Consider the following 27,090-nt stretch of genomic DNA (forward strand, 5'->3'; position numbering starts at 1 on the left):
TGTAGAAGTGCGAGCGCGCTTCCGATTGGTCGAACGACCCAAAACAACTGGACTGACGTCACGCAGGAAGGTGGCAACATGCGGTTCAAATGTGCAGCCCGTGGTAAGTTTTACATTCACAAATGCATTTCAAGGCTGACATGAAGGTTTGTTTTGAAACCTTACAAGGACTTTCAAGACGCGAAGCAATTAGAAATATGGACATTTAAGTTTCAAAGAATTAAATTCCTCGTCTTTACACCACGTATATATTCTTCTTCCTCTTTCACATGTGAATATATTTTTCTTGAATTCTTTAATGTGAATGTTATCCTCAACGTTCATCATCATATACAATACTTGTTGTTAATTGTATTAATGTTTTATGATGATATGGAATTATTAAAACATTGTATGTGGAACATCGTATCTTTTGAAATGTTTTTTTAAAAAAAAGTTCAAAATGTGCAGACATTCACAACTCACTGATCTTGGCTGTTTACTCTGAATGTTTGGAAAGATTTTGTGTTCATTGATCATAGCCTAATGATTTATAGACTTATTCTTTGACTTATAGCAATACAATTTCAGGTTACTATCGATCCATTCATGTTTTATTATGAATTTCATTTTTTAGCAGAGAAAGAGGGCCGATGAATTATAAATCACTTAAATAACTGATGGTCAGAAATTCATCTGGTTTTTTCTCTCTCCAAAATGGAGCAACAATTTAAACATCTCTAAAGTTGTCATTTGTGGAGAAGATGCTTAAACACTATGGAGCATGTTAGATTTGTAGGCATGCACATTTTTAATAAAATAAGTAAAGGATTCAATAATTCACTCATAATTTACAAAAGACTGCATCTGAAATCTTTTTACTTATTTTGAATAAGTAATCACTATGTGACTGCTAAAAAAAGATGTTCTATATATAGTATAAATATGTGTGCAGTATTAAAGTTTTTTTTTTACTTTAAGTAGTTGCTGTTTGCGCATAAAAACATTTGCATAGTCACGACGCTCAAAGTTCAAAGCAAAGGGAGATATTTTATTTTAAAGAAATCGTTTTTTAAGGACTACAACAAACGGATGGTAGGGACTACACGACATTCCTACAGGGTTAGTGATATCATAAAATGTACATAAACCCCGCCCCCGGGAACACGATTTATAGATTATCGTGACAGAATATGCTAATCAATGACTAGAAGATGTCACATAAGCTACATAAATTCTTCAAATAACCATTCAGAAATGTTGCCTACATGTCTCTCCATTTTTATCTGAATCTGGTTTGAACATAAAAGGCTAAAAGTTGCCTTCCCTGTGCTGGGAGCAGCAGCTCATTTGCATTTAAAGGGACAGACACAAAAACGGTGCGTTTTTGCTCACCCTCAAAAAGTGACGATTTTAACATGCTATATAAAAATATCTGTGGGGTATTTTGAGCTAAAACTTCACATACTAACTCTGGGGACATCAGAGACTTATTTTACATCTTGTGAAAATGGCATTATACCACCCCTTTAATGTAATCTGGACATACTACATTCGCCATGTTGTCATTATCATGTGACCTACCAGCATCAGTTGTGTCGCTTCACTGCCTTTGGCTGCATCCGAAATGACATAGGCGAAAAACAGTATGTGACAAATGAAGTATGTCCGAATTGATGACCGGATGACCTACTACTTCCAGCTAAAAATCTGAAGAGTAGCCTAGCCTACGATGAACACTTTACTATCCCATGATGAGGCCACGGGAGATGATTTATGAATGACAGTGCAGCAAAGAGTACTGACACTAGGTCACATGATAATGACAACATGGTGAGTGTAGTATGTCTAGATTACATTAATCATACTTCACACGAATACTATATAGCGTCCCAGTCCCAGAAAAAGAACCAGAACATCGGACAGAAGCTCGGGCACAGGAGGGGCCTTGTTTGAGAAAAGAATATAACATACTTTTTTAGCGGTTGTGAAGTAGCCTAATTACTTATTCAAAACAAGTAACTACTCAAGATCGCTATTTCAAACGCAGCCATTCACAAATCCTCTCCTGTGGCCTCATGGGATAGTGTCCATAGTATGCACATTTCAGAATCTCGCCAGTAGTAGTAGGTCATCCGGGTACTATTTGCCTACGCCTTTATGAGAACTGTGAATTCTCACATTCTTCTTTTGTCACATACTGTTTTTCGCCCACTAACCTATGTAGTAGGGAAGTAAGCCTATGTGATTTCGGATGCAGCCATTCACTTGTAATGATGTTACCTTCAGAAAGTATCTGAATGAATTGTTTTAGTGAACCGATTCAAAAGATCCGATTCACTGGGATGAATAAAAATCGCCACTAGTCACAGTAGTGACCGTACACACGTGCATCTGACCACCTTGTTTACTCGCGAGACTGTCGGACAGTAGGACGCCACAAATTGAGTGAAAGCAAATAAGTATATTTCAACACTTTCCCGACAAAGCCAAACCGGTTCATTCTCAGTGATTAAACAGCGGGTTCCTTTTCAATGAAATACCATGCGTCTGCTCAACAAAACGGTGTCTATATAGATCCAGTGAGAATCAGTCCGCTTATGTAAAGCCATAATTTGAATCTCAGTGAAAGCACTCGTGAAAGAGTCGCTGCAGTGTTACCGCAGTCACAGCACGTCACCTCGCAGCGTCAGCAGCCTCTGAAAACCGGTTGTTATTGTTGTCTCGCCTCTTGCCAACATGCATCTTTATGAAGCGAGATCACAGGACTGCTGTCAGTCAAATCACCAGCTGCTCACAGTCGGGCATCACGGAGTTTGAACGAAAGGAAAATGACAGGATGTGCTCGGAAACGAGATCGATTTACTTGTAACAATGTTTCAACCAAAAAGGGACTCGAGGCATTTATATTTCTATTGAATTTATATTCAATTATATGTTACCCCTGGATCAATTCTTTCTTTTTTTCTTTTCTTTTTTTTATGTATTTATTTTTTTCATTTTTACTTTATTTATTTTTTTGTCTATCTTACTTGCTTTTTACTGTACTTGCTATTTGTATACTGTTTATAATTATATTATTGTTATTGTAGATGAAACTGTATTTGCTATTATGTTCAATAAATAAATAAAAAACGTTTCAACCCATGCTGTCATTCAAAGCCATGTGATGGTTCTGTGTACTGCTGCATTCTCCCATAGGAAACGAGTTTCTTGTCAGTTTAATTCAGTTATGTCTCATGTTTTAATTTATTTTTATATTTTATATAATTTTTATTTTATTCCAGACGGGTGAAACAAGTACTATTTTAATTTTGGTTTACCTATTCCCTTTATTTTACTACACTACAAGCATGTATGTCAATACATTATTAAATACATAAATATATAATAATAATTAAGATACAGTACAAGTGTAATGTATTAAAGTTCATAGGCTACTCTTTCTCGGTCGACTGTGACTACTACACGTGCGTACCTTCACGGCCACCGTAGTTACAGATGTTACAACCGGCTAGCGTATGATTACGCTGTCTTCATTCATTAAAAACACTAGACACACAATACAGCCTGTGAAATATCCCAAAGACTCAGAACGTGCATAGAAATGGTTCGAGTTAAACAGGGTTATCTGGTCAGTACCGATGACCGAAGCCGATGCGAGGCTGTTTATTGACAAAGCAATCATTCATTAGCTCGCCGTGCTTTGTTAGAGAGAAATGCTACTCTTGTCCAAAAAATCAGCTCATTACAGTTGATAGATAGTGAATTCGGGCAGCGACGAATGATTGTATCGATTGAATCGATTGATTTGCATGGCATTATGCGAGAACCTGGATTCAGCTGATGTTAACGCATAAGAGAGAGTGAACAATGAGGAGAAAGAAAGGACAGTCAGCATCCTCACATCATGTGGATCCCTCGGGTAGGCTGTGTTAAGTTTGACAGTATGAACTTGAGATAAGAGCCTATTCATTCGCTTCCATAATGAATGATGATGATTTAATAATGTTTTATTTATTGTTACTGGTCATCCTACAATGGTTAAATAAAAAAGAGCATTCATTTGAGTGAATGCAAATTCGTCATCGCCGTTTATTATATTTATATTGATTTATATTTATATAACATATATAAATATTAATAACATATATATATATATATAGGCTATATATATATATATATATATATATATATATATATAGGCTATATATATATAACATATATGATTTATATAACATATAAATATAATAATATATACACACATATATAAACAAAGACTTTTTTATGTTAGATGCGATTAATCGATTATATATAACCCATTTTTGTGAAAAAGAGGGATGTTTTTGAAATGCTCAAAAAGTGAATACTGCATAAATATAATTTAGTACCATAAAATCCCCTAAAAATTCAAAATAAAAAACATTATCGAACTAAAATATACGACATGCAAACAGAACCAGAGGGTTAAAAATGAATATTTTTATACATATCAAGACAGGGATGTTCACTCTTATGACTTGTCCTTTCCTCATTGGGAAGCTCTCGTACATTATAAACATCTTTGAGCAGATTACCTGTGTAGTCCGTTACCTCTCATTGGTTTCATATGAATTACATAATTAAATTTGATTTTGAATTGGTTCATTTAAATTTTACATGTCAAGCTTTCTATAGATATAATTATTATCCTGACTGAGGCACATACACTAAGTTTTGGTTCATTTTTGTGACGTGCTCCAGAAAGGAGAAAAATCATGCCAGAATTAAACCCTGATTTTAGAACAATGTATGTGCCACTCGGCCAGGTGTGCCAAAACGCTTATTATAAACTGCAATATTTCATACAAAATAATCACAGAACGCAATAGCACAACGTGCTTCAACATAAAAAAGCCAGCGGGGATATAAATAATTGAGCACAGGCAGGGATATTGAGACCAGAGGGGGGAAATCCCCCAGCAAATCACCACCTATAGTATCACAGGGCTGGAAAAGGCTCTCAGCCAATCAGATTTGAGAACCAGAAAGTTTTGTGTGTATATATGTATAAATATATATATATTCATATATGCAGTATACAGTATATGCTCTGAATATTAGAGCAGTGTTGTCTTGCTAGCACAGTAATAAGCCTCTCAAGGGCATGCATTGTGATTTTGCCACAGTTAAGGAAATGCTTAATTCCAACAGAGCCAGACACTATCATTCCAGAGACTCCTGAAACCAAACGTCCATCAGGATCATCTTTCTCCACTGCTCTTTCTGACTCTGACTCCGATATTGAGATATCAGGCAGTTCCATGATGCCAGTCAGGTCAGTCATCAACTTCAGTATTTGTGCTTGAGACATTGTAAATATGACATAATATAAAGCACCCTCTCAATGAAAAAATGTTCGTAATTTTTACAGACACTGTATGCTGTAAAGTCTTTTCTTCCCTTTTGTGACGTATATCTGAGTGAAAAGGTTTCTCGAACAAGAATACAATTTAGGGCGGGAGTTTTGTCATTGGGGAATTGATTGGCTGGGCGGATGGTTGTGGGGAGCTATTGGTCGATCTCATGTGAGTGACAGGTTGCCCCGCCCTCACGCCAGTAAACACCTCATCAGAGAAGAGAAGAGATAGGCTAATTCTGCAAGAGAGAGAGAGATTACATTTCAATTAAAGATTACAAGGGCATAAGAATAAAAAAAAATGACCGTGGATAAACTTTATAATAAATACTGAAACATTCCATACAAAATTAAGAATTGGTCATTTTGATTTCATGATGACTTTAATTGGTTAACTGTAATTTACCTTGCCATATACAGTATGATGAAAACTAGATGGTTTATCAGTGCATTATACAGTACAGTACAGCATGTAATTTTACTGTAAAATGCTGTCAAATTTTCGTTTTTTGAAAGGAAAAACTATGAATTACTGTAAAATGTATGGTGAAATACCGTATAAGGACATTCAATTCCTTGCATAATCACATATGGTTATATTTTAAATAAATAAATACTCATTTTTGTAATCAGTAATGCAAATTAGGGTGTTTTGTGTTACATTTATGTTATTTAGTTAATGTTTATTGCATTATTTAAGTGTCCTGCGTGTTACCCTGATGGTGTTTTTCATTTTTGTGAGTGACCATGTGTATCGATTTGGTAGTTCAAGTTGATATATTGGTATGATATATTAACATTATATCACTTAATGAAATACACAGTTATAAGTTGTAAGATATACAAGAACCAATCTGATATCCCGTAAAACATGAAACATTGTTAGTATATTTTTTATGGTGAATTTCTTGCAAGCCCGACGGGCAGTTTTTTTACTCTTAATTTAATGGGATATATAACAATATTTTGTAATTTATATATATATATACAGACCCTTTCCAAAAAATGTGAATATCATGGAAAAGTTTATTTATTTCCATAATTCCATTCAAAACGATAAACTTCCATAGATTATAGATTCAGGGCCCACAACTTAAACGATTTCAAGTATTTAGTTGTTTATTTGTACATAATTTGGGCTTCCAGCTCATAAAACCCATGAATTTTACATGAAATCACACAGTAATTACACAGTAATACCATGATCATTGAACCAGGTTTTGGTTGTTTTGGCAGTGTGGGCAGGTGCAAATCCTGCCGGAAAATGAAGTCAGCATCTCCATAAAGCTTGTCTGCTGAAGGAAGCATGAAGTGCTCTGAAAATGTCCTGGTAGACGGCTGCGTTGACTCTGGATTTAATAAAGCACGGTGGACCAAAGTCCTCTTTTCTGATGAGAGCAAATTTTGCTTCTCATTTGGAAACCAAGGTCCCAGAGTCTGGAGGAAGAATGGAGAGGCACACAATCCAAGATGCTTGAAGTCCAGTGTGAAGTTTCCACAGTCTGTGTTGGTTTGGGGAGCCATGTCATCGGCTGGTGTTGGTCCACTGTGCTGTCCACTCAACGCAGCCGTCTACCAGGACATTTTCAGAGCACTTCATGCTTCCTTCAGCAGACAAGCTTTATGGAGATGCTGACTTCATTTTCCAGCAGGATTTGCACCTGCCCACACTGTCAAAATAACCAAAACCTGGTTCAATGACCATGGTAATTTTTGGAAATCCTGTTTTCGTGGGTTTTATGAGCTGGAAGCCCAAATTATGTACAAATAAACAACTAAATACTTGAAATCGTTTAAGTTGTGGGCCCTGAATCTATAATCTATGGAAGTTTAACGTTTTGAATGGAACTATGGAAATAAATAAACTTTTCCATGATATTCAAATTTTTTGGAAAGGGTCTATATATATATACAGTGAGGAAAATAAGTATTTGAACACCCTGCTATTTTGCAAGTTCTCCCACTTAGAAATCATGGAGGGGTCTGAAATTGTCATCGTAGGTGCATGTCCACTGTGAGAGACATAATCTAAAAAAAAAAATCCAGAAATCACAATGTATGATTTTTTAACTATTTATTTGTATGATACAGCTGCAAATAAGTATTTGAACACCTGTCTATCAGCTAGAATTCTGACCCTCAAAGACCTGTTAGTCTGCCTTTAAAATGTCCACCTCCACTCCATTTATTATCCTAAATTAGATTCACCTGTTTGAGGTTGTTAGCTGCATAAAGACACCTGTCCACCCCATACAATCAGTAAGAATCCAACTACTAACATGGCCAAGACCAAAGAGCTGTCCAAAGACACTAGAGACAAAATTGTACACCTCCACAAGGCTGGAAAGGGCTACGGGGAAATTGCCAAGCAGCTTGGTGAAAAAAGGTCCACTGTTGGAGCAATCATTAGAAAATGGAAGAAGCTAAACATGACTGTCAATCTCCCTCGGACTGGGGCTCCATGCAAGATCTCACCTCGTGGGGTCTCAATGATCCTAAGAAAGGTGAGAAATCAGCCCAGAACTACACGGGAGGAGCTGGTCAATGACCTGAAAAGAGCTGGGACCACCGTTTCCAAGGTTACTGTTGGTAATACACTAAGACGTCATGGTTTGAAATCATGCATGGCACGGAAGGTTCCCCTGCTTAAACCAGCACATGTCAAGGCCCGTCTTAAGTTTGCCAATGACCATTTGGATGATCCAGAGGAGTCATGGGAGAAAGTCATGTGGTCAGATGAGACCAAAATAGAACTTTTTGGTCATAATTCCACTAAACGTGTTTGGAGGAAGAAGAATGATGAGTACCATCCCAAGAACACCATCCCTACCGTGAAGCATGGGGGTGGTAGCATCATGCTTTGGGGGTGTTTTTCTGCACATGGGACAGGGCGACTGCACTGTATTAAGGAGAGGATGACCGGGGCCATGTATTGCGAGATTTTGGGGAACAACCTCCTTCCCTCAGTTAGAGCATTGAAGATGGGTCGAGGCTGGGTCTTCCAACATGACAATGACCCGAAGCACACAGCCAGGATAACCAAGGAGTGGCTCTGTAAGAAGCATATCAAGGTTCTGGCGTGGCCTAGCCAGTCTCCAGACCTAAACCCAATAGAGAATCTTTGGAGGGAGCTCAAACTCCGTGTTTCTCAGCGACAGCCCAGAAACCTGACTGATCTAGAGAAGATCTGTGTGGAGGAGTGGGCCAAAATCCCTCCTGCAGTGTGTGCAAACCTGGTGAAAAACTACAGGAAACGTTTGACCTCTGTAATTGCAAACAAAGGCTACTGTACCAAATATTAACATTGATTTTCTCAGGTGTTCAAATACTTATTTGCAGCTGTATCATACAAATAAATAGTTAAAAAATCATACATTGTGATTTCTGGATTTTTTTTTTTAGATTATGTCTCTCACAGTGGACATGCACCTACGGTGACAATTTCAGACCCCTCCATGATTTCTAAGTGGGAGAACTTGCAAAATAGCAGGGTGTTCAAATACTTATTTTCTTCACTGTATATATATGTATAACTTAACAGGACACAGTGCATGCTTTGAACAACTTTTTTGTCTTGTTTTGTCTGGGTTTTTTTTATATCACTTGACTAATTGATAATGTTATTGACTATTTTCATTACCAGTTATTATCAGTTTGATCAAATATTTGCAGCCCCACAATGGAATGTACAATTGAAATGGCAAAACAGTCTGGATGTGCTTTGAACCACCATTATTGAGATTAACCGATAATGAAAATGATTTCATAAAATAGTTGTAGCCTTTATGCTTTATACGGTATGCTTTATACTTTGGTATCAAGGCAAGTAGAGCGTAAGAAAAAAGCGTCATCGTCTGAGGATGAACTATCACTGTCTGACGAGGAGGAAGTAACTGTGGTGAAGATGGAGAGAAGACCGAAGCACAACAGAACAACAAGATCTACCTCACAAGCTCCACAAACACAACAGAAGGGCTCACGAATGGTAAAAACAAGCATTTTCTAGAACCAGTTTGACAATTTTGGGTGCATCCCAGCCATCGTTTGGGTTGCATGGCAATAATCATCTCATTGACGTTTTAGGTGACCAATAGTGGGGACCCCTCGCCCCTGAAGACGTCTGGGATAGCAGGTACAGATGAGCAGAGTCACTCCATCAATCTAAACTGCTCCCATGATAAAAACTCATTGATCGCTTGGATGGTTTCAGTATTGCTGAATCCAGCTGAGTCTGAGGTGAAGATGCATTTGCTGCATCGATTCATGTGTTGCTGAGCTTTGTTGACATGCTCTCCTTTCCAGCGTCTGATTCGGTCCAGGAGAGGAGACAACAACAGATGTGTGGCACTTCCCAGGAGAGCGACAGCTCCCGTCGCAGCAGAAAGAGGCGGGCTTCTGAGGTGAGCTCACACACAGTCATTGGATAAACGTGGGTCGTTCCCTCTCTAATCCTCTCAATACTGACAGCAAGGAGTTTTGTGCCGCTGCAAATCCACCGAGGCTAAATTGAAGAGAGTGTCCCGATCAAGGACACCAACAGTATGTCTTTCTACCTGTGACTGCCAGGTTACGGTTAATCCCTTTTCAAGATGATGTATTAGTCTATTTGTCATTGGCGAGGGTGTGTGCGTCCGCACTAGGCTTATAGAGCGCTGCAGGGATGACGTATTTTTGTAGGCCAACCGAGAAGTTCGCATCACCCTGGTTCCCTCGACAAAATCCCAATAGGATTTTTCCATCGGCCTTTGAATTGCAGAAAATAAGCTCTGATATCAAAAGTTTACGATTCTCACATGTTTTGTTCATCATGGTAATCTTCACCAATTAACTTTTGAACCGTAAATACAATCATCAGAAGTAAGAAGCTAAAAATAGATTATAATCGAACAACACTATTGTCTCATGACTTAAACGTCACCATCACCAAGTTTCTAACAACGTTTGTTTAACCTGTACTGTTCGCGTGTTGGTCAAAAATGACAAAAATTGTCAAAAAAAAAAATTCAATGAAATGATTGTACTATATTGTAGTCCAATAAATGTTTTTATTTAATATTTTGTATTTTTAGGGGATTTTATGGTAATAAATTATATTTGTGCAGTAGTTATAATCCATTTATTAACTTTTTGAGCATAGACCTGAAATCTCCAACTTAAACTGTCATAAATCTTTAATGCTTTGAAGCACAAACTTAAGTTTTTAAAGACGACATTTGGCAGATTATTGCTGAAGTGAAAAAGTTTTAAAAAGTGAACTTGAAAAAAGTGATACAATTTTACATTTATTGTTATGAAAAATGCACACAAATAAAATTTTCAATTTGTATATGAAATATATATATTTTCCAAAACATGTTTTACTCTAAAACTGAGAGAAAATAAAAGCCATAAATCTAAACAAGCTCTGTGTTCCAAATTTGAGGTTGATATCTGAAAAAATATGCTTTCAGTAATAAGCTGTTTGTGCGCAGTACCAAACGTTTCCACTAGATGAAATTCGTCATTTTTGACCGCGAACAATACAAGTGTGACTATTTATTTCAGGACCATTTAGCCTTTTTGAATCATGCCCATGACATTTTTGTGTGTTCACACAGCAAGTGCCAAAACCTTTACCAAGTTTCGTACCTTCCCAATAAAGTAAAAAATTTATGTAAAGATTTTTTAAGGTAAAAAATGACCGAACAGAAACAAGTTTGAGTTAAAATAGTTTGCAAGAGTTCCATTATAAACTCAACGAGGCTGTGAAAATGGACTAGTGAGCAGATGAGTTTATCTGTTCGACGTGATGATGTCTCGAAAACATCTGTAGTCCCATTTAGACACTTGTTAGCAAGTAAAAAGATAAAAGACAAGTAAATGCAGAGAAGTACACAAGTAAAAGCTTTTAAAATATCACAAGGGGGTATTACCGATCTATGTAAAATAAAACATCTATCAAAACATCTAAAACATCAAAATATCTTAAGTTCCTTATTTCAAATTGAACCAAAAATCCGTTCATTGACTTTATGACTCTTTCCTGGGGTTTGGCCTACAAAAAAGCATCATCCCTGCAGTATTCAGGGAAGTGGGCCACAACAGTGTCTCATGTCTCATTAGATGGATGATTCAGAGGAAGAGGGGCCTGAGCCAGGATCTAAAGATCAGGAACGTATGCTGAGAAAACTCCAGAGGAAGTTCCCTCATCTGAACAAGAATGTGAGTCATCACTTACAGAAGCTGGCCATTTTGGTATGTACACCAGATATTTGTTTGAGCTTGAGGGCTAAAGTTGAAGTGTGCCCACAGGAACTCAGGGATGTGCTTCAGGAACACAGCTGGCTTATTGAGGATGCCTTGGAAACACTACGAATGTTCTCTGATCTTGGTGAGGTTTGATAGGATATTTATTGTGCATAGCTTTAAAATGGCAATTGACATTATAATATTATAGTATTTCAAAAGCAGTTTGACAGAAGTAACACAGTTCTCATGAAACAATAGTCAAAGGACACTTTACTATCCCATGAGGCCACTGTAGAGGAGTCTTCATAGTTATAAATAGCAGAGAACGGCGTTACAACTGACATCGTAGATCACAACAATGATGACATGGTGGAATAGTATGTTTGCATAAAACAACAGCATAAATCAAAACTGCCTAACATTACTGAATGAAATGTCGACCCAGGACGAGCTATAGGACTGTGAAGCTTTGGGGGTGTTGATGTACTCGATCTACTCCGTCTGTGTTTAGATCATTGTTCTGAATCCCATCTGGATGTAGTCTTTGACAAAAACACGATTTTCTCAGCTTCTTGCTCCAAAATGTTTCTTTTTTTATGAAAAGACTTGAAAAGAGAGTTGATACAAAATAATTCATGAAGCTAGAATAATATATATATATATATATATATATATAAAATATATATTTTTGATATATTGCATGTTCAGTTATTCATACAACAGAATATTCTGGGGGCCATGAAACCTTTGAGAAAATTATTAAAAATGGCTGGAGATGGCTGGCAACTTTTTCCGAAAACACTGGCGGGGACAAAGTTACTATAAACAGTTACAGAAACAGTTGATTGGGTTTGAGAACTGTAATTTTGGTGGCCCAAATTTCTGGTATGATGGAAAAACCGAGCATCTTTTTTGCAAATTTTACACAGGTAAAGTGTATATTTTTTTAGTTTGTGCCTCTAGTGACACCAAATGGAATTGCAATATATACATATTTATTAAAATACACTTATTGATTAAATATGTTTATTTTTGAGTTATTTATGAACTATTAAATTCAATGTTGATTTTTCCTGAAATTCAATGGCTCTTATTCCTCTTCCTAAACGACGGCTATAACTGGTCTTAAATGGTCTTGAACTGTGTACTGACATTTATTATGGCAGTAGCATCACAGAAACAAATAATTTAATTAAAAATGGAAGATTTTACCTAAAATGTCAACTTATGGCTATGTTTTTTTCCATCCAGAAAAAGATTCTCATGTAAAATTTTAAGTCTCAGCTGGACTGATGTTTTTAATAGCATACATTTAACTGCTAGTTGCTTTGCAATTACAATTCTAATTGAATTTTAGATAGAAACATGATAGCATATGAGAACAAAGATTCAACGTAAGTGTCATAATTGCCCTAAAGCTTACATTCTTTCTGTACGTTTAGTGGTTGAGTCTGAGGATGATGCCTCTCAAGTATCCACTGCTGCCAAACGCACCAGACGGGTCGCAAATACCCGCCAACAAGCTCAGGTTCCCCAACTTCCCAGCCCACCCCAACCGAAACCACGCAGACCTCTTGACGGGACCAAAACACCTCAGAGGAGTGCAAAGCAGTCGGTAGTCACAAAAAACGTATACGTGAGCTCGTCTGAGGAGTGCAGTGACTCTGAGGCCTCTATGGTGAATGTATTACTGGACTCTGACTCTGACCAATCAGATGAGACTCTGTCCAAACTCAAATCAGAGATCCTCAGCTTCTTTCAGACCGCTTCTGCGGATGAGCTCACACTCATTGCAGGATGCTCTTTGAAGAAGGCTCAGAAAATCACAGAGCTGAGACCCTTTAAAAGGTGGAAAGACCTGGTGAGAGAACTGTGCATTTTACTTTCTGTTCATAACTGCCAGAACATTTAGGTCATGATCAAAGAGCAACACTTTTGCAAATCTCTTTCTCAGGATGATGCCATGCACAGAGGAAATGGTCTTTCCATTGAGCTGCTGGCAGGATGTCGAGAGGTTCTGAAGGAAAGGGAAGTTGTTAAAGGTCTCATGAGCAAGTGTGAGGAGATATCGGTAAAACTGATCCAAGACGTGACCCAAATGATGAACAATGGCCCGGGCTCTATGAGCCAGCCCCAGATCCTCACTAGCACGTAAGATTTAACATCATAGGTTGTGGAAAAATTGGCATTTTCATTGTCGAGTGATTGATTCTTTTAATATTTCTCTGAGTTCAATATTTTGTATGTTTTTGTCTAGATTCCAGTTGAAACCGTACCAGCTGATTGGACTGAACTGGCTGGCTTTACTACATCAGAACAATCTTAGTGGAATCCTGGCAGATGAGATGGTAATGGAATAATAGTCCTTTTATAAATGTTTAGTGATGTTATGAATATGATCTCAATGTTTATTACATGGCAAGGACTGCACATTTAATCACTAGGATGCACTTTCTTAATTTAGGGTTTGGGGAAGACCATCCAGGCCATCTCGTTCCTGGCATACCTCTATCAGGAAGGGAACCATGGGCCTCATCTGATCACCGTTCCTGCTTCTACACTTGGTGAACAGATTTTAAATATCTAAATAACCATCAGCATAAAACATTCAACCATCTGAATCATCTTAATTTGTTGTTACTTTTACAGATAATTGGGTTCGGGAACTGAAACTTTGGTGCCCCAGTTTCAAAGTGCTTGTATATTATGGTAAAACCAAGAATCTTTTTGCAGATTTTTTACACATGAATTTCTTTTCCCAAACAGCTCTTCACTAAACGCACAAAATGCATTTTGTAATTATATAAATAAATAAATAATAGGTTGTAAAATTAAATAAACCCCCGATAGGTTGATGAGGTATCAGCCTGAAGGGGGTTTATTCTGAGATAACAACCGGCTGGATGTACATTATCCAGCTTATTACACGGCTACTTAACCACATAAGTAAATAATTAGACACAAAATATTGATCTGAGTTTAAATATTTTATTAGGTCTTTAAAGGCAAAGCTTCCGAGGAGAGAGCAGTTGCTAGTGCGGCAAGTTCAAACTAGACGGACATTTAAGAGATACGGTATACAGTCATACCACTTATTACACAGCATTTCCCCACATAAATAATTATGGAGATAAGAGATATTGATTTCAGATTCTGTTTGTCTCTTATTATCCAACAGTTTACAAAACAATAGCAGAGCCCGTCTACGGAGAGCCTGCCCACTCCCTATTAAGTCCTATTGTACCGAATTTTGGTTGTAGTTCCACCAGAGTTCCACTGGGGGCGAACGCCATGAGTGCAAAATGAATGGGAGTCTATGGGGCTAGACGGCTAATCTCAGATTCGATAGTAGGTTTTGCAAGATCAACATGGGTTATAGGTCGAAAGTTGAATGAACGAGTACTTATGTCCTTTCGATTTCTTACAGGTTGAGTTGTTGTTGCCCATAACACGCTAGCATTCTGCTAATAAACGCTGATTGGTCAGTGAAGGACTGATTACGACCAGAGATACCGCTTGATGGCATCGTGGCATCCGAAGTGGGACCAGAAACAAACAAAACAAAAACTCGTCTAGCACGTGTATTTACCTGTGTCAGCTGTGTTGTCGATGCCTCGAGAGAAAAGAAAGTGCAGAGTGCGAAAGCACCAAAGTGACTGAAGGATTGCCGTAAAGCAGTATCTCTGGTCGTACGATGTGTATGACGTCATTGGCACTTTAAAACATTTTTTTTAAGCAAATAAGTGACTCTAAAAAATCTAACACCCAGCAATGTGTAATTTCTTTGCATCTCCTTTCGAATACAACATTCAAATTACTAGGCAAAAAATTATATCCTGAGAAAAGTGGATTTTGGTTGGTATAGCGCCATAGACCTCCATTCATTCTGCACTCGTCCTGTGAGCGCCCTCATATGGAATCAGAGTGGAACTGCAACCAGTTCAGAAGCCGGAAGTGTACTGAGAGTGAAACTTCTCGCCTTATTAGACATTCTCTGACAATAGTCACAAAATGGCTGCCGCTGGATGGCGTGATTGACCAATCAGAATCAAGTATTCCACAGAGCTGTGTAATAAATATATATATATTATACTACGGGGCTGTTGAAGGCTCGAATCTGATCAGCTAAAGTAGCTCCAGACAGGTCTTGACCGCATTACAGTTCCATATCACTTCGCCAAATGATTTCAGTTATTTCAAAGGTCTTTACAGCCTACAACAACAACAAAAGAACCAAAACCCACAACGACACTGACCAGGCAAATAAATATAGTAGACAATAGGATAAATACAACACATTATGTCCATGTTTTTTGCCACCAAATTACATTTTATTATGTACGAAAAGCACGTAGGCTACTCTTTCTCCTGCTCTCCCACTCAAACGCACAAACATAGGCCTACAGTACAGACACACACTCACACAGAAACGTGTCGTCAGCGCTGCTCTGCATTTTATCAGTAAAATAGATAAAAAACTTAAAAGCTAAATGGCATTTCTCACTAGCAAGATAATAAAGGCGCTGTTCTTGGAGCAGATAAACTTACAGTTTTGCTATTAGTAGAGACGCTGCCTCCATTATTAGCTCTAAAATTACGTTTTGGAATGAGCAACGGAGGCTTGGGATTAGATGCGTAAGAAATTAGTCCCACATACAAGAGCGTTTTCAGGACAAAAGCTTGACAAATATCTTGAAATACATCATCTGAACAATGTTTTGAGGTGTGGTAACTGTAGTATAAGGGGAATAATTGACTCTGCATCACCGCCTCAGGTGTGCATTATTTTTCTAATAATTCAACGGCCCATCATCAATTATTTCTTAATTTTTAGCATGAATAAATTACACACTTTTAATGTAAAATTTCAAAGAAAATGTTGGTGTCAAACTGTCAATCTAACTGATTTATTTCGGTAGGATCTGCTGAGGATCGCAAGTATATGCGCTACGAGATTCTGAATCAAATAGTGGATTACAACATCATTGTCTCCACGTGAGTATCGAAGTTCAAGCTCTCAAGCTTGCCCTGAACCCTTGAAGAAAGAGTTGAGGCGTCATATCCTTCATAGACCACCTGCATGCAAATCCGAGAAGGGTACCAAGCATGAGGCTTCTGGGGAAATGTGTATCTTTTGAACTTTGTTACACACACAGAGCCACAAACCGTGAAGCTAGCATAGAAAAAAGCACCCTTGTTAAAGACATAATAATGATGAAATACTCAGCGTTTGAGTGAACGTGAAAAGGTCCAAGTAAAATGACCCTGTCCCATTCATTATTTATGGTAATGAAACATGGCTGTGCCTCATGTCCTGCCCCTTAATACCTCTGCTCATTAAATGATCTCTTGTGCACAGTTACAACCTGGCTATTGGAAATAACAGTGACCGCAGCCTGTTCTGCAAGCTCAAGCTGGAGTATGCAGTGTTCGACGAAGGCCACTTGCTGAAGAACATGAACTCGCTGCGCTACCGACACCTCATGGCCATCAACGTAAGATCCCTATAAGTTGCATGTATAGCTGTCGTCCATAGCAACGTGTCAGTGGTCATTAAGAATAAATGCCTTGAGCTCTATTACAGCCACACGTCTGTTTTTGTAAAAGCAGGACTGTGTACGGCCCAGATGGGGTTAAACTGCCTTTGCCCCCTCAGGCACTCAGGTTTCTCCTCCATTTGTGTCCCTCCAGGCCAAAAATCGACTGCTGCTCACTGGAACCCCACTGCAAAACAACCTACTCGAGCTCATGTCCCTGCTCAACTTCATCATGCCCAGCATGTTCTCCAGCAGCACTTCACAGATCTCCAAGATGTTCTCCATGGTAAAACTTGCACACGCCTAAATGTCCATCTTTTATCCACCTTATTTCTCAAAGTAAGAGCGGGCGTGGTTGCTAAAGCAATCTTCCCTCTCTAGGGGATGCACCTTTATTAAAATTCTTGCTGATATTTATTTATAATTATGGCCAATTTAAAGTTTAATCCAATTTTGTTTTTAATACAAAAACTATTGTATCATTTTAACTTTATAATGTGAAAAAAATTATATTAATTTTATTAAAGATTAACAATTAAATGTAAAAAGCGGAAATTATCATGCAGAGTGTAATATGCAATATCTGCCCGTTTAAATTCAACATCGACCAATACAGATCAATTTAAAATCTCTAATATCTGCTGATAACCAATATTGCACTGATTTTTTTAATTTATTTTTATTCTTTCTAAAAGTTTAGCACAAGGGCTTACTTTGTGGTTTGTGATCTCACTTTAGTCAATCAACCACCTAACAATTTCTTAAAGGGGTCATATAATGGTACATGCACTTTTACAAGTTGATTGCACTGAAATGTCTGTTGGCAGTGCCTGTACACAACCATCCTATCATGATAAAAATCCATCCAGTGGTTTTGTTTTAATCTCCTTATATGTTTGACCATCTCTGAAATCAAGCCGTTCGATATTGTGACGTCATAAGATCGTACGCCCCTCCCGCTATTGTGATTGACAGCCGTGTTTCAACACAAGACCCGCCCTGAGCAAGCTGTGACAGCCGTCGTCATAGTAGTCCGCCATTGTTGATATGCTGGAGTAGAATGGCGTCTAAGCGATTGTGGTGTTCTGTTCTTAGATGTAATAAGGAACACAGCAGTCATTTGGATGTTCCTAAATCCGAGCCGTTGAAGAAGCAGTGGCTGAGTTTTGTTTTTGAAGCAATATGCCCAAAGGATTGACGCGGGGATTCCCTCACGGGGATTCCCCACGATCGTCTGTGCTTTCATGTTTGCGCGAATCATTTCACACCAGACAGCTTCACAAACGAGAAAAAACGGATCGGTACCAACGTGTTCCTGCTGAACCTCCAGAAGATGTGAGTGTAATGTTTTATTAACCTTTATATTAGTATTTATATTAATCTTTGCGAAATTTGCAAACCTTGCTGCAGGCTTCAGGATGAATGCGTCTAAGGTTTACACTCAGGGTACATTACGGCATGTTTTCTATGTACGACGTTCTCAATATAATTCATAATCCCACGTTTATAACGAATAACACGTGGTTATTGTGTTAGATACGGTCAGAGAATGTCTAATACGGTGTACCCACAGAACAGAGGGACGGGGTGAGCAAAGCTCATTATCATTTAAAGACACATGCACTGAAACGGCGCGCTGAAAACAGAGCTGTTTTTGACCAGGTAAAATGAGTGTTTTCTTACAATACTAATGAGAATTTTTAATTAAAGTATATTACAAACTTTTAATTTAGACCCTAAAGAATCATATTAGCTTGTACAAAAATGGCATTATATGACCCCTTTAAAAATCAACCAGCATACCTTAGCAACACCCGAGCAGCCACCTAGCCATTCTCTAGAGAAAGCACACAGAACACCTTAGAAACCACCAAGTAATGTCCCAGAAAGCACCCAGAACACCCTAGCAACACCCTAGCAGCCACCCAGCCATTCTCTAGAGAAAGCACCCAGAACACCCTAGCAACACCCTAACAGCCACCCAGCCATTCTCTAGAGAAAGCACCCAGAACACCCTAGCAACACCCTAGCAGCCACCTAGCCATTCTCCAGAGAAAGCACCCAGAACACCCTAGCAACCACCTCGCCATTCTCTAGAGAAAGCACACAGAACACCTTAGCAACACCCTAGCAGCCACCTAGCCATTCTCCAGAGAAAGCACCCAGAACACCCTAGCAACCACCTCGCCATTCTCTAGAGAAAGCACCCAGAACACCCTAGCAACACCCTAGCAGCCACCAAGCCATTCTCTAGAGAAAGCACCCAGAACACCCTAGCAACACCATAACAGCCACCCAGCCATTCTCTAGAGAAAGCACCCAGAACACCCTAGCAACACCCTAGCAGCCACCTAGCCATTCTCCAGAGAAAGCACCCAGAACACCCTAGCAACCACCTCGCCATTCTCTAGAGAAAGCACACAGAACACCTTAGCAACACCCTAGCAGCCACCTAGCCATTCTCCAGAGAAAGCACCCAGAACACCCTAGCAACCACCTCGCCATTCTCTAGAGAAAGCACACAGAACACCTTAGCAACACCCTTGCAGCCACCTAGCCATGAGAAAAGCACCCAGAACACCATAGCAACACCCTAGCAGCCACCCATCCATTCTCTAGAGAAAGCACACAGAACACCTTAGAAACCACCTAGTAATGTCCCAGAAAGCACACAGAACACCCTAGCAACACCCTAGCAGCCACCCAGCCATTCTCTAGAGAAAGCACCCAGAACACCCTAGCAACACCCTAGCAGCCACCCAGTCATTCTCTAGAGAAAGCACACAGACCACCCTAGAAACCACCTCGCCATGTCCTAGAAAGCACACAGAACACATTAGCAACACCCTAGCAGCCACCCAGTCATTCTCTAGAGAAAGCACACAGACCACCCTAGAAACCACCTCGCCATGTCCTAGAAAGCACACAGAACACCCTAGCAACACCCTAGCAGCCACCCAGCCATTCTCTAGAGAAAGCACACAGACCACCCTAGAAACCACCTCGCCATGTCCTAGAAAGCACACAGAACACATTAGCAACACCTTAGCAGCCACCTAGCCATGACCTAGAAAACATCCAGAACACTTTAGCGATGCCCTAGCAACCACTTTGCCATGCCCTAGAGACACCCTAGCATCAAGACCATTACCAATTGTCTTCAGTAAATGTAAAAATGTAGTTCCAGATATTTCTTTAATCTGTCTCCACCAGAAATCTTCAGAGGAGCAGAGCAGTTTTGAGAGGGACAGGATTACCCAGGCCAAGCTCATCATGAAACCTTTCATCCTCAGACGTGTGAAGAGCGAGGTGCATCAGCATGCATAGTCCATAAGAATTTTGCATAATGCATGTGCTCTCAGAATGCATGCCAATGTGGAAATCTGTTGGACAACATCACAAATGCATTATTCAGTCTCACAAGCAGATGAGGCACTTTGCTTGTCATGTCGACCCTCTGTGACTCTAGGGCACTCGAGTGGTTCACTGACAGATGATGATGTGCCCGACAGGTCCTGAAGCAGTTGCCTGCCAAAGAGGAGCAGGTTGAATTTTGTGCCATGTCCGAGAGGCAGCAGGAACTCTACAACGCTCTTTTCCACAAACTGAAGCGCTCCAGTAATAGAGAAAGTATGTATTTGAGGGAGATGGTGTTGTAAAATGTACTGGCTTCAGCATGCAGTATGTGAACCATAGTTTATTAACAATGTCTTTCTGCAGAACGTGAGCTGACCAATGTGATGATGCAGCTGAGAAAGATGTCCAACCATCCGCTCCTTCATCGGCAGTATTACACCACAGAAAAACTCAAAGCCATGAGCAAACTCATGCTCAAGGTCAGAGATATTTTCATATGAAGTTTTACATGTTGATCAAGCCCATATTAGGTTCAGGGGCCGTATTCACAAAGAATTTTAAGGCTAAAAGTAGCTCCTAACTGGCGAACTCCTAAAAATAATGGGCGTGTCACTCGTAACTTTAGGACTCCTAATTTTTTTGACTAAGAGTAATTCACGAAGCATTTTAGCCCTAAAAGTAGCACCTAAGCCTGGGACAGCTTAAAAGAAGTCGAGAGGACTCCTAACTCACTAAGACCTATTCACAAACTACTTCTTGTGGCATTTCACGTTGCGATGTTTTGAAATGCGTACGCGGCGACTACAGGAGCTTCCAATCGCGAGGGAACAATTTTGCATTGTAGGCATAATGCAATAACGCCACCAACAACAAGCAAAACTAGGCTACTCATTGCATGTAAACTAATTGTAACGTTTCATTGTGAATCAAATTAAAATGTTCTTCTCTTTGCAAACGTAGGCAGAGGCATATAGTGACAGATTAATTCAATAATGTTGCAAAGATATTGCATCAATCCATATGTTTCATTAGGCTACTAGGCTATTTGTTTTGCCTTACTCTTTATTCATTTAGGCTATTTATTCAGTTATTCATCATCTTCCGTCCTTCGCACTACTTGTGTAGCGCACGCATTCTCAGACCTGTCACCTGTCAATCATCATCGTAGGGGAGGGGTTTGGAAACATTCCCGCGTTACAATCACGAAGACTCACTCTTAGTTTAGGAGTTGTCATTTTTCTTTACTAAGAGTAGGTCTGAAAGGCGTTGTGAATAACTTTTAAGAGAAAACTCCTAGCTAAAATCTTTTAGTGTGATTTAGGAGTACTCCTAGTGGTAAGATAAAATGCTTTGTGAATACGGCCCCTGATCTTTTCAGGTTCAGACGGAATCGGTGGAATTCTTACATTTTCTGGCTGATTTTAAGTAAACTGAACTCACTATGGAAAGTCACTATCGTTTCCATCTTATTCTATCCAAGAACCATCCATTTATTGGGATTATTTATGAATATGAATAATGTTTATACAACAATTATTATTGTTATATTATAAAACAATTATTGGTAACACTGGTGACGTAGTTACACATTACTACATGTACTACTTACTATAGTAATAACAGTAAATTATGCATAATTACAAGTAACTAACCCTAACCCTAACCGTAACTACAATTCTGTAGTACATGTGGTTAATTAATATTATTTAGTACTTACTCGAGGTAGTACAATGCAACTACGTCACCTTAAAATAAAGTGTAAGCAATTATTGAACAACAATATAAAATATAATATTTTGTATAAATATTTTTTGATTATTATTTTTATTGATAAAGAATTATTATTATTATTAGGCTGATGAGGAATGTATGCATTTAATACATTTCAGAGCAATGGTTGTCAATGAACAGCTATTCGGAAAAATAAATAAATAATAATATTTTTTTTATGATTTTTATGACAACAACAAAAACAATTACTGAACAACAATAAAAATATTATAATTTATTTTATTTACTATGTATTATTAATATTATTAGTATTATTGGCCACAAACAGCTGTGTGGACTAATTATTATAATAAATTAATTCTATAAATTCTTTAATTCTCATTATTAAAAATAATAATAAAATATTCTTGAATCTTGTTTTTTATTGTTGTATAATGATGATTTAGTTAATTTGTTTTGAGCTATTTAAAAAAATTGGTTCTGCATTTTGGTCATACACAAACCAAAAAAATATTTGTATTAGTATAGGTCATAAAACAGAAATATTGGCCAGTCTTAACTCAGTGTTTCATAAAGAACCGCAGCAGGGAATGAGCACAATTAGGGCAGATATTTATTGCGATTGCGGTTTTTAGGTTGCCATCTATAACTGTATTCAACATATTGTATTGTTACGTGTGTATCTTATCTGAAGAGTCTGTGTGCTTCACCTTTAATTGGCTGAAACATTCCAGGAGCCGAGTCACCGTGACGCAGATCCCGCTCTCATCAAAGAGGACATGGAGGTGCTCTCAGACTTTGAGTTACACTGCCTCTCTCAGCAGTATTCTACACTGCAGGAATACCAACTCGACACAGAAACACTGCTGGACTCGGGGAAGCTCAGCCTCCTCGCACAGCTGCTGAACTCCCAGAAGGAGAAGGTTGGGGGAAAACAGATTCCTGTTATGTTCCGCAGACCAAATTACATTTTCAATAACCCTTCGGAGTATAATGACAGTTATTTACACCAAATTACACCGTACTGCATACTGTCAACTATAGACGCAAGAATATACTTTGTTTTAAGTAAAGCACACAGCAGACATCATCATATTCCAAACCCGTATGACTTTCTTTCGTCTGTGGAACACAAAAGGAGACATTTAGCAGAATGTTCATGCTGCTCTTTTCCATACAATGAATTTCGTCCTCTCATTTCCATCAGTGTGGTCACTTTCTCTCTCTCTTTCCCCCAGGGTGATCGAGTGGTGCTGTTTAGCCAGTTCACAATGATGCTTGACATTTTGGAGGTGTTCCTGAGACACCATAAGCACAGATACATCCGGCTGGACGGTTCAACACCCATGAGTGACAGGTAAACACACTTGTCCAATGTTGCTCAGTATAGGAGTCGTGAGAATCCACCCTACCTCCCTCCAAATCATCATCATGAATGTCCTTCTGGCATCGACTCAAGTCCAGACTCGTGACAGCGGTGATGTTGGCAGTGTGTGATGAGGTGGACCTGATGTTTATTGTGTCTTGTCACAGCTGTCGTAAATCAAGGATGGTGTCTCCTTCACTGACACTCAGGTTCTCCATCCGTGTCCTTGAAGACTCTGTCTGTCTTAATTTCATGGTTTTATTGTGTGAAAATTATGTTTGAGCCATCATGTTTTGTGTTCTACCTGTGCCGTTATTGCTTTGGCAGGTGTGGATGAGTTTTTGTTTTGGGTTTTGTTTGCAAGTAGCTGTTTTGTTTGATAATTTGACCTTTATCTGATGTTAGAATATTATAACCCATTTAATGGAAAAATGGGCATTATAAAAAATGTATACTACTAGTACTGCTGATAATTATTAAGATTTTTATTCTAATATTTTATTAATTTATTGTGAGATTTGTTTTATTGTCTTTGAAAGAAGGCATTTATTTGAAAAAATATAGTAAAAACAGTGATATTCAAAAATATTATTACCATTTTAAATAACTATTTTCTATTTGAATATATTGTAGAATGTAATTTATTCCTGAGATAAAAGCTGAAATTTCAGCATCATTACCCCAGTCTTCAGTGTCACATGATCCTTCTAATACCATGATTTGGTGCTCAAGAAACATTTATTATTATTATCAGTGTTGAAAACAGTACTGCTTATTTATTTTTTATTAATTGAAAATTCAAAAGAACATAATTTATTTGAAATAGAAATATTCTGTAACATTATAAATGTTTTTACTATCACTTTTGATCAATTTAAAGCATCTTTGTTTAATAAAAGTATTAATTTCTTACAAAACAAAACCTTACTAACTTTTGAATGGTATTGTATATTGTTCATCAAGAGATTGTGCTCTTTAAGGGTTAACTGTTTTTCAAAACCAAGTTAGTAGATGTTGAACTAATTCTTATTCATGTTGTTGACATGTTGAGGAAATTATGTTTTCTGCACTCCGAAAGCAGATCCACTTTGCATGCACTTCCAAAGGATGAGGACTCAGGTTTTACAGTATTGATTTGAGTCTACGCCAGAGGTCTTCATTCCTGCTCCTGGAGAGCCACTGTCCTGCAGAGTTTAGTTCCAACCCTAATTAAACACACCTGAATCAGCTCATCAAGCTCTTCAGAATCACTTGAGTATTCAAAGGCAGGTGTGCTGAAGCAGGTTGGAACTAAACTCTGCAGGACAGTGGCTCTCCAGGAGCAGGAATGAAGACCTCTGGTCTACGCCATCATTACTGTTGCACTGTGTATACAAGTGCTGATTAAGCCTCCAGAGCTGAAATTTAAATATGGTAATTGCCGTTTTGTTTCCGACAGGCGCTGTAAGAGGGAGACCAATCACCCTGTTGATGGTCCTGGTACACGGTCCAGTCTGCCTGACCAATCAGAGCAGAGTAGACCAATCACGACAGACTGGGTCATCTGACCAATCAGAGCAGAGTAGACCAATAACAACAGACTGGGTCACCTGACCAATCAGAGCAGAGCAGACCAATCACAACAAACTGGACCATCTGACTAATCAGAGCAGAGTAGACCAATCATGACAGACTGGGTCATCTGACCAATCAGAGCAGAGTAGACCAATAACAACAGACTGGGTCACCTGACCAATCAGAGCAGAGCAGACCAATCACAATAAACTGGACCATCTGACTAATCAGAGCAGAGTAGACCAATCATGACAGACTGGGTCATCTGACCAATCAGAGCAGAGTGGACCAATCACAACAGACTGGGTCATCTGACCAATCAGAGCAGAGCAGACCAATCATGACAGACTGGGTCATCTGACCAATCAGAGCAGAGTGGACCAATCACAACAGACCGGGTCATCTGACCAATCAGAGCAGAGCAGGCTCTCAGAAGGGAGGGGTTTAGAGAGACGAATCCTTTATCGAACCATTTCAGACACTGTGAGAAAATATGCTGCAATGTATATTATGACAAAATTAAAGTTTTTCGGACCAGGGATGCATGTAAACCTGTTGTAGGAGACCTCCAAAACTAAATTAAGAACATTTAAAATAGCACAACAGGGGCACTTTAAAATATACCAGATATGTATATTACAAATATCAGCTGATAACCTGTATGGTAACAATATATTGTGCATATAATGCATGGTAGATGTCCACCTTAATTGAATTATTGTGATAAGGATGTAAAGGGGAAGTATTACCAAAATGTGTGACCAACCACACTTATTCTGTTTTATTCATATAGATCACTGTCCTGTTCCACCACCATTGTTTTGTTGGCCAAAGCACTTAAGCCCATTATCCATAGGAACCATTGCTACTGTTAGCGTACTGTAAATCACCTTTTCACTTGTAAATCACAGAGTTTTTTCTAAATGCCTATTAAGTAAATGGACAGTAACTGTAAATCTGACTGGGCTTTTACAGAATTGGGCTGATTGACCAGTTCAACACAGACCAGGACATATTTGTGTTCCTGCTGTCCACCAGAGCCGGAGGGCTGGGCATTAACCTGACTTCTGCCAATGTGGTCATCCTTCACGATATCGACTGCAACCCTTACAATGACAAACAGGCAGAGGGCCGCTGCCACCGGGTGGGACAAACCAAGTAAGAGACATTGAACGTGTGTGTCTTTGCTGTTGTTTCACTGGTGTTTTGTCCTCATGCTTTTAAATCTGAGTGCATGTGTCCCGTTAAAGGACGGTGAAGGTGATCAAGCTGATAAGTAAGGACTCCATAGAGGACGCCATGCTTCGGATTGGAGAAAGAAAACTCAAACTAGAGCAGCACATGACCGCAACTGCAACTGAGGAGGGTGAGAATACTTTAATGAAACTCGCAGGGATTTTCGCCTGTGTTTTGTTGTAAAATTAATACATATATGTTTGGTTCTTCCAGATGAAGAGGACACGTTACCTGATGATATGACCTCGCTGCTCAAAGCTTCTCTTGGACTCTGAAATCTGGCTCAGACACCAAACGTACTGTATAATCGTGACACTTGACTGAATCTGAAAGAAAAGAAGTACTGTAGCACATTTAAGTTTTGCATTTTCCTACAACACCTGAAAAAATGTGAGGTTCAAATGAGCAGATGTTTACTTTTCTACTGTACTTGGCAAAAATACTGTAATATTGTGTTTGTTTGATTTTTTTTGTGTTTGTGGAGTTTTAAATCTGCATTTGTTTGAATACAAAAAAAAAAAAATGTTGTTGAAAGAATTTTTGTTTTGCAAATAAATTGTTTATTTGCTATTTCCGGAGTTAGTCTTGATTTTGTGGTTTCGGTCTCGACTTTGCATCTCAGATAAGGTCACAGTCAATTTCCAGGTGATAATTACCTCAATCACTGATTGGAACGGTATCTTCACCTGTACAGAACATTTCAT

At 38.6% G+C, this 27,090-nt stretch overlaps 1 protein-coding gene across 2 annotated transcripts; it reads left to right on the forward strand.

Moving 5' to 3' along the window:
* smarcad1b (SNF2 related chromatin remodeling ATPase with DExD box 1b) lies at positions 1-26,955 on the forward strand. 2 transcript variants are annotated; one of them, XM_084400646.1, is made up of 23 exons: positions 1-103; positions 5,173-5,296; positions 9,200-9,362; positions 9,461-9,509; positions 9,680-9,777; positions 11,480-11,578; positions 11,669-11,747; positions 13,048-13,466; positions 13,560-13,756; positions 13,863-13,953; positions 14,070-14,169; positions 14,255-14,314; positions 16,525-16,600; positions 16,965-17,100; positions 17,297-17,428; positions 20,356-20,451; positions 20,655-20,772; positions 20,863-20,978; positions 22,965-23,153; positions 23,469-23,587; positions 26,126-26,308; positions 26,401-26,516; positions 26,600-26,955. In XM_084400646.1, the coding sequence occupies exons 1-23, from the start codon at positions 79-81 to the stop codon at positions 26,659-26,661; spliced, it is 2,847 nt and encodes a 948-aa protein (XP_084256772.1). In that variant the 5' UTR covers positions 1-78; the 3' UTR covers positions 26,662-26,955. The 2 variants fall into 2 exon arrangements, with proteins under 2 accessions (XP_084256772.1, XP_084256771.1); XM_084400645.1 differs by lacking the exon at positions 1-103 and adding an exon at positions 3,501-3,904.
* Positions 26,956-27,090: the final 135 nt, after the last annotated feature.

Source organism: Rutilus rutilus (genome assembly GCF_951802725.1).
Source record: "Rutilus rutilus genome assembly, chromosome: 25".
Taxonomy (NCBI): Eukaryota; Metazoa; Chordata; class Actinopteri; order Cypriniformes; family Leuciscidae; genus Rutilus; species Rutilus rutilus.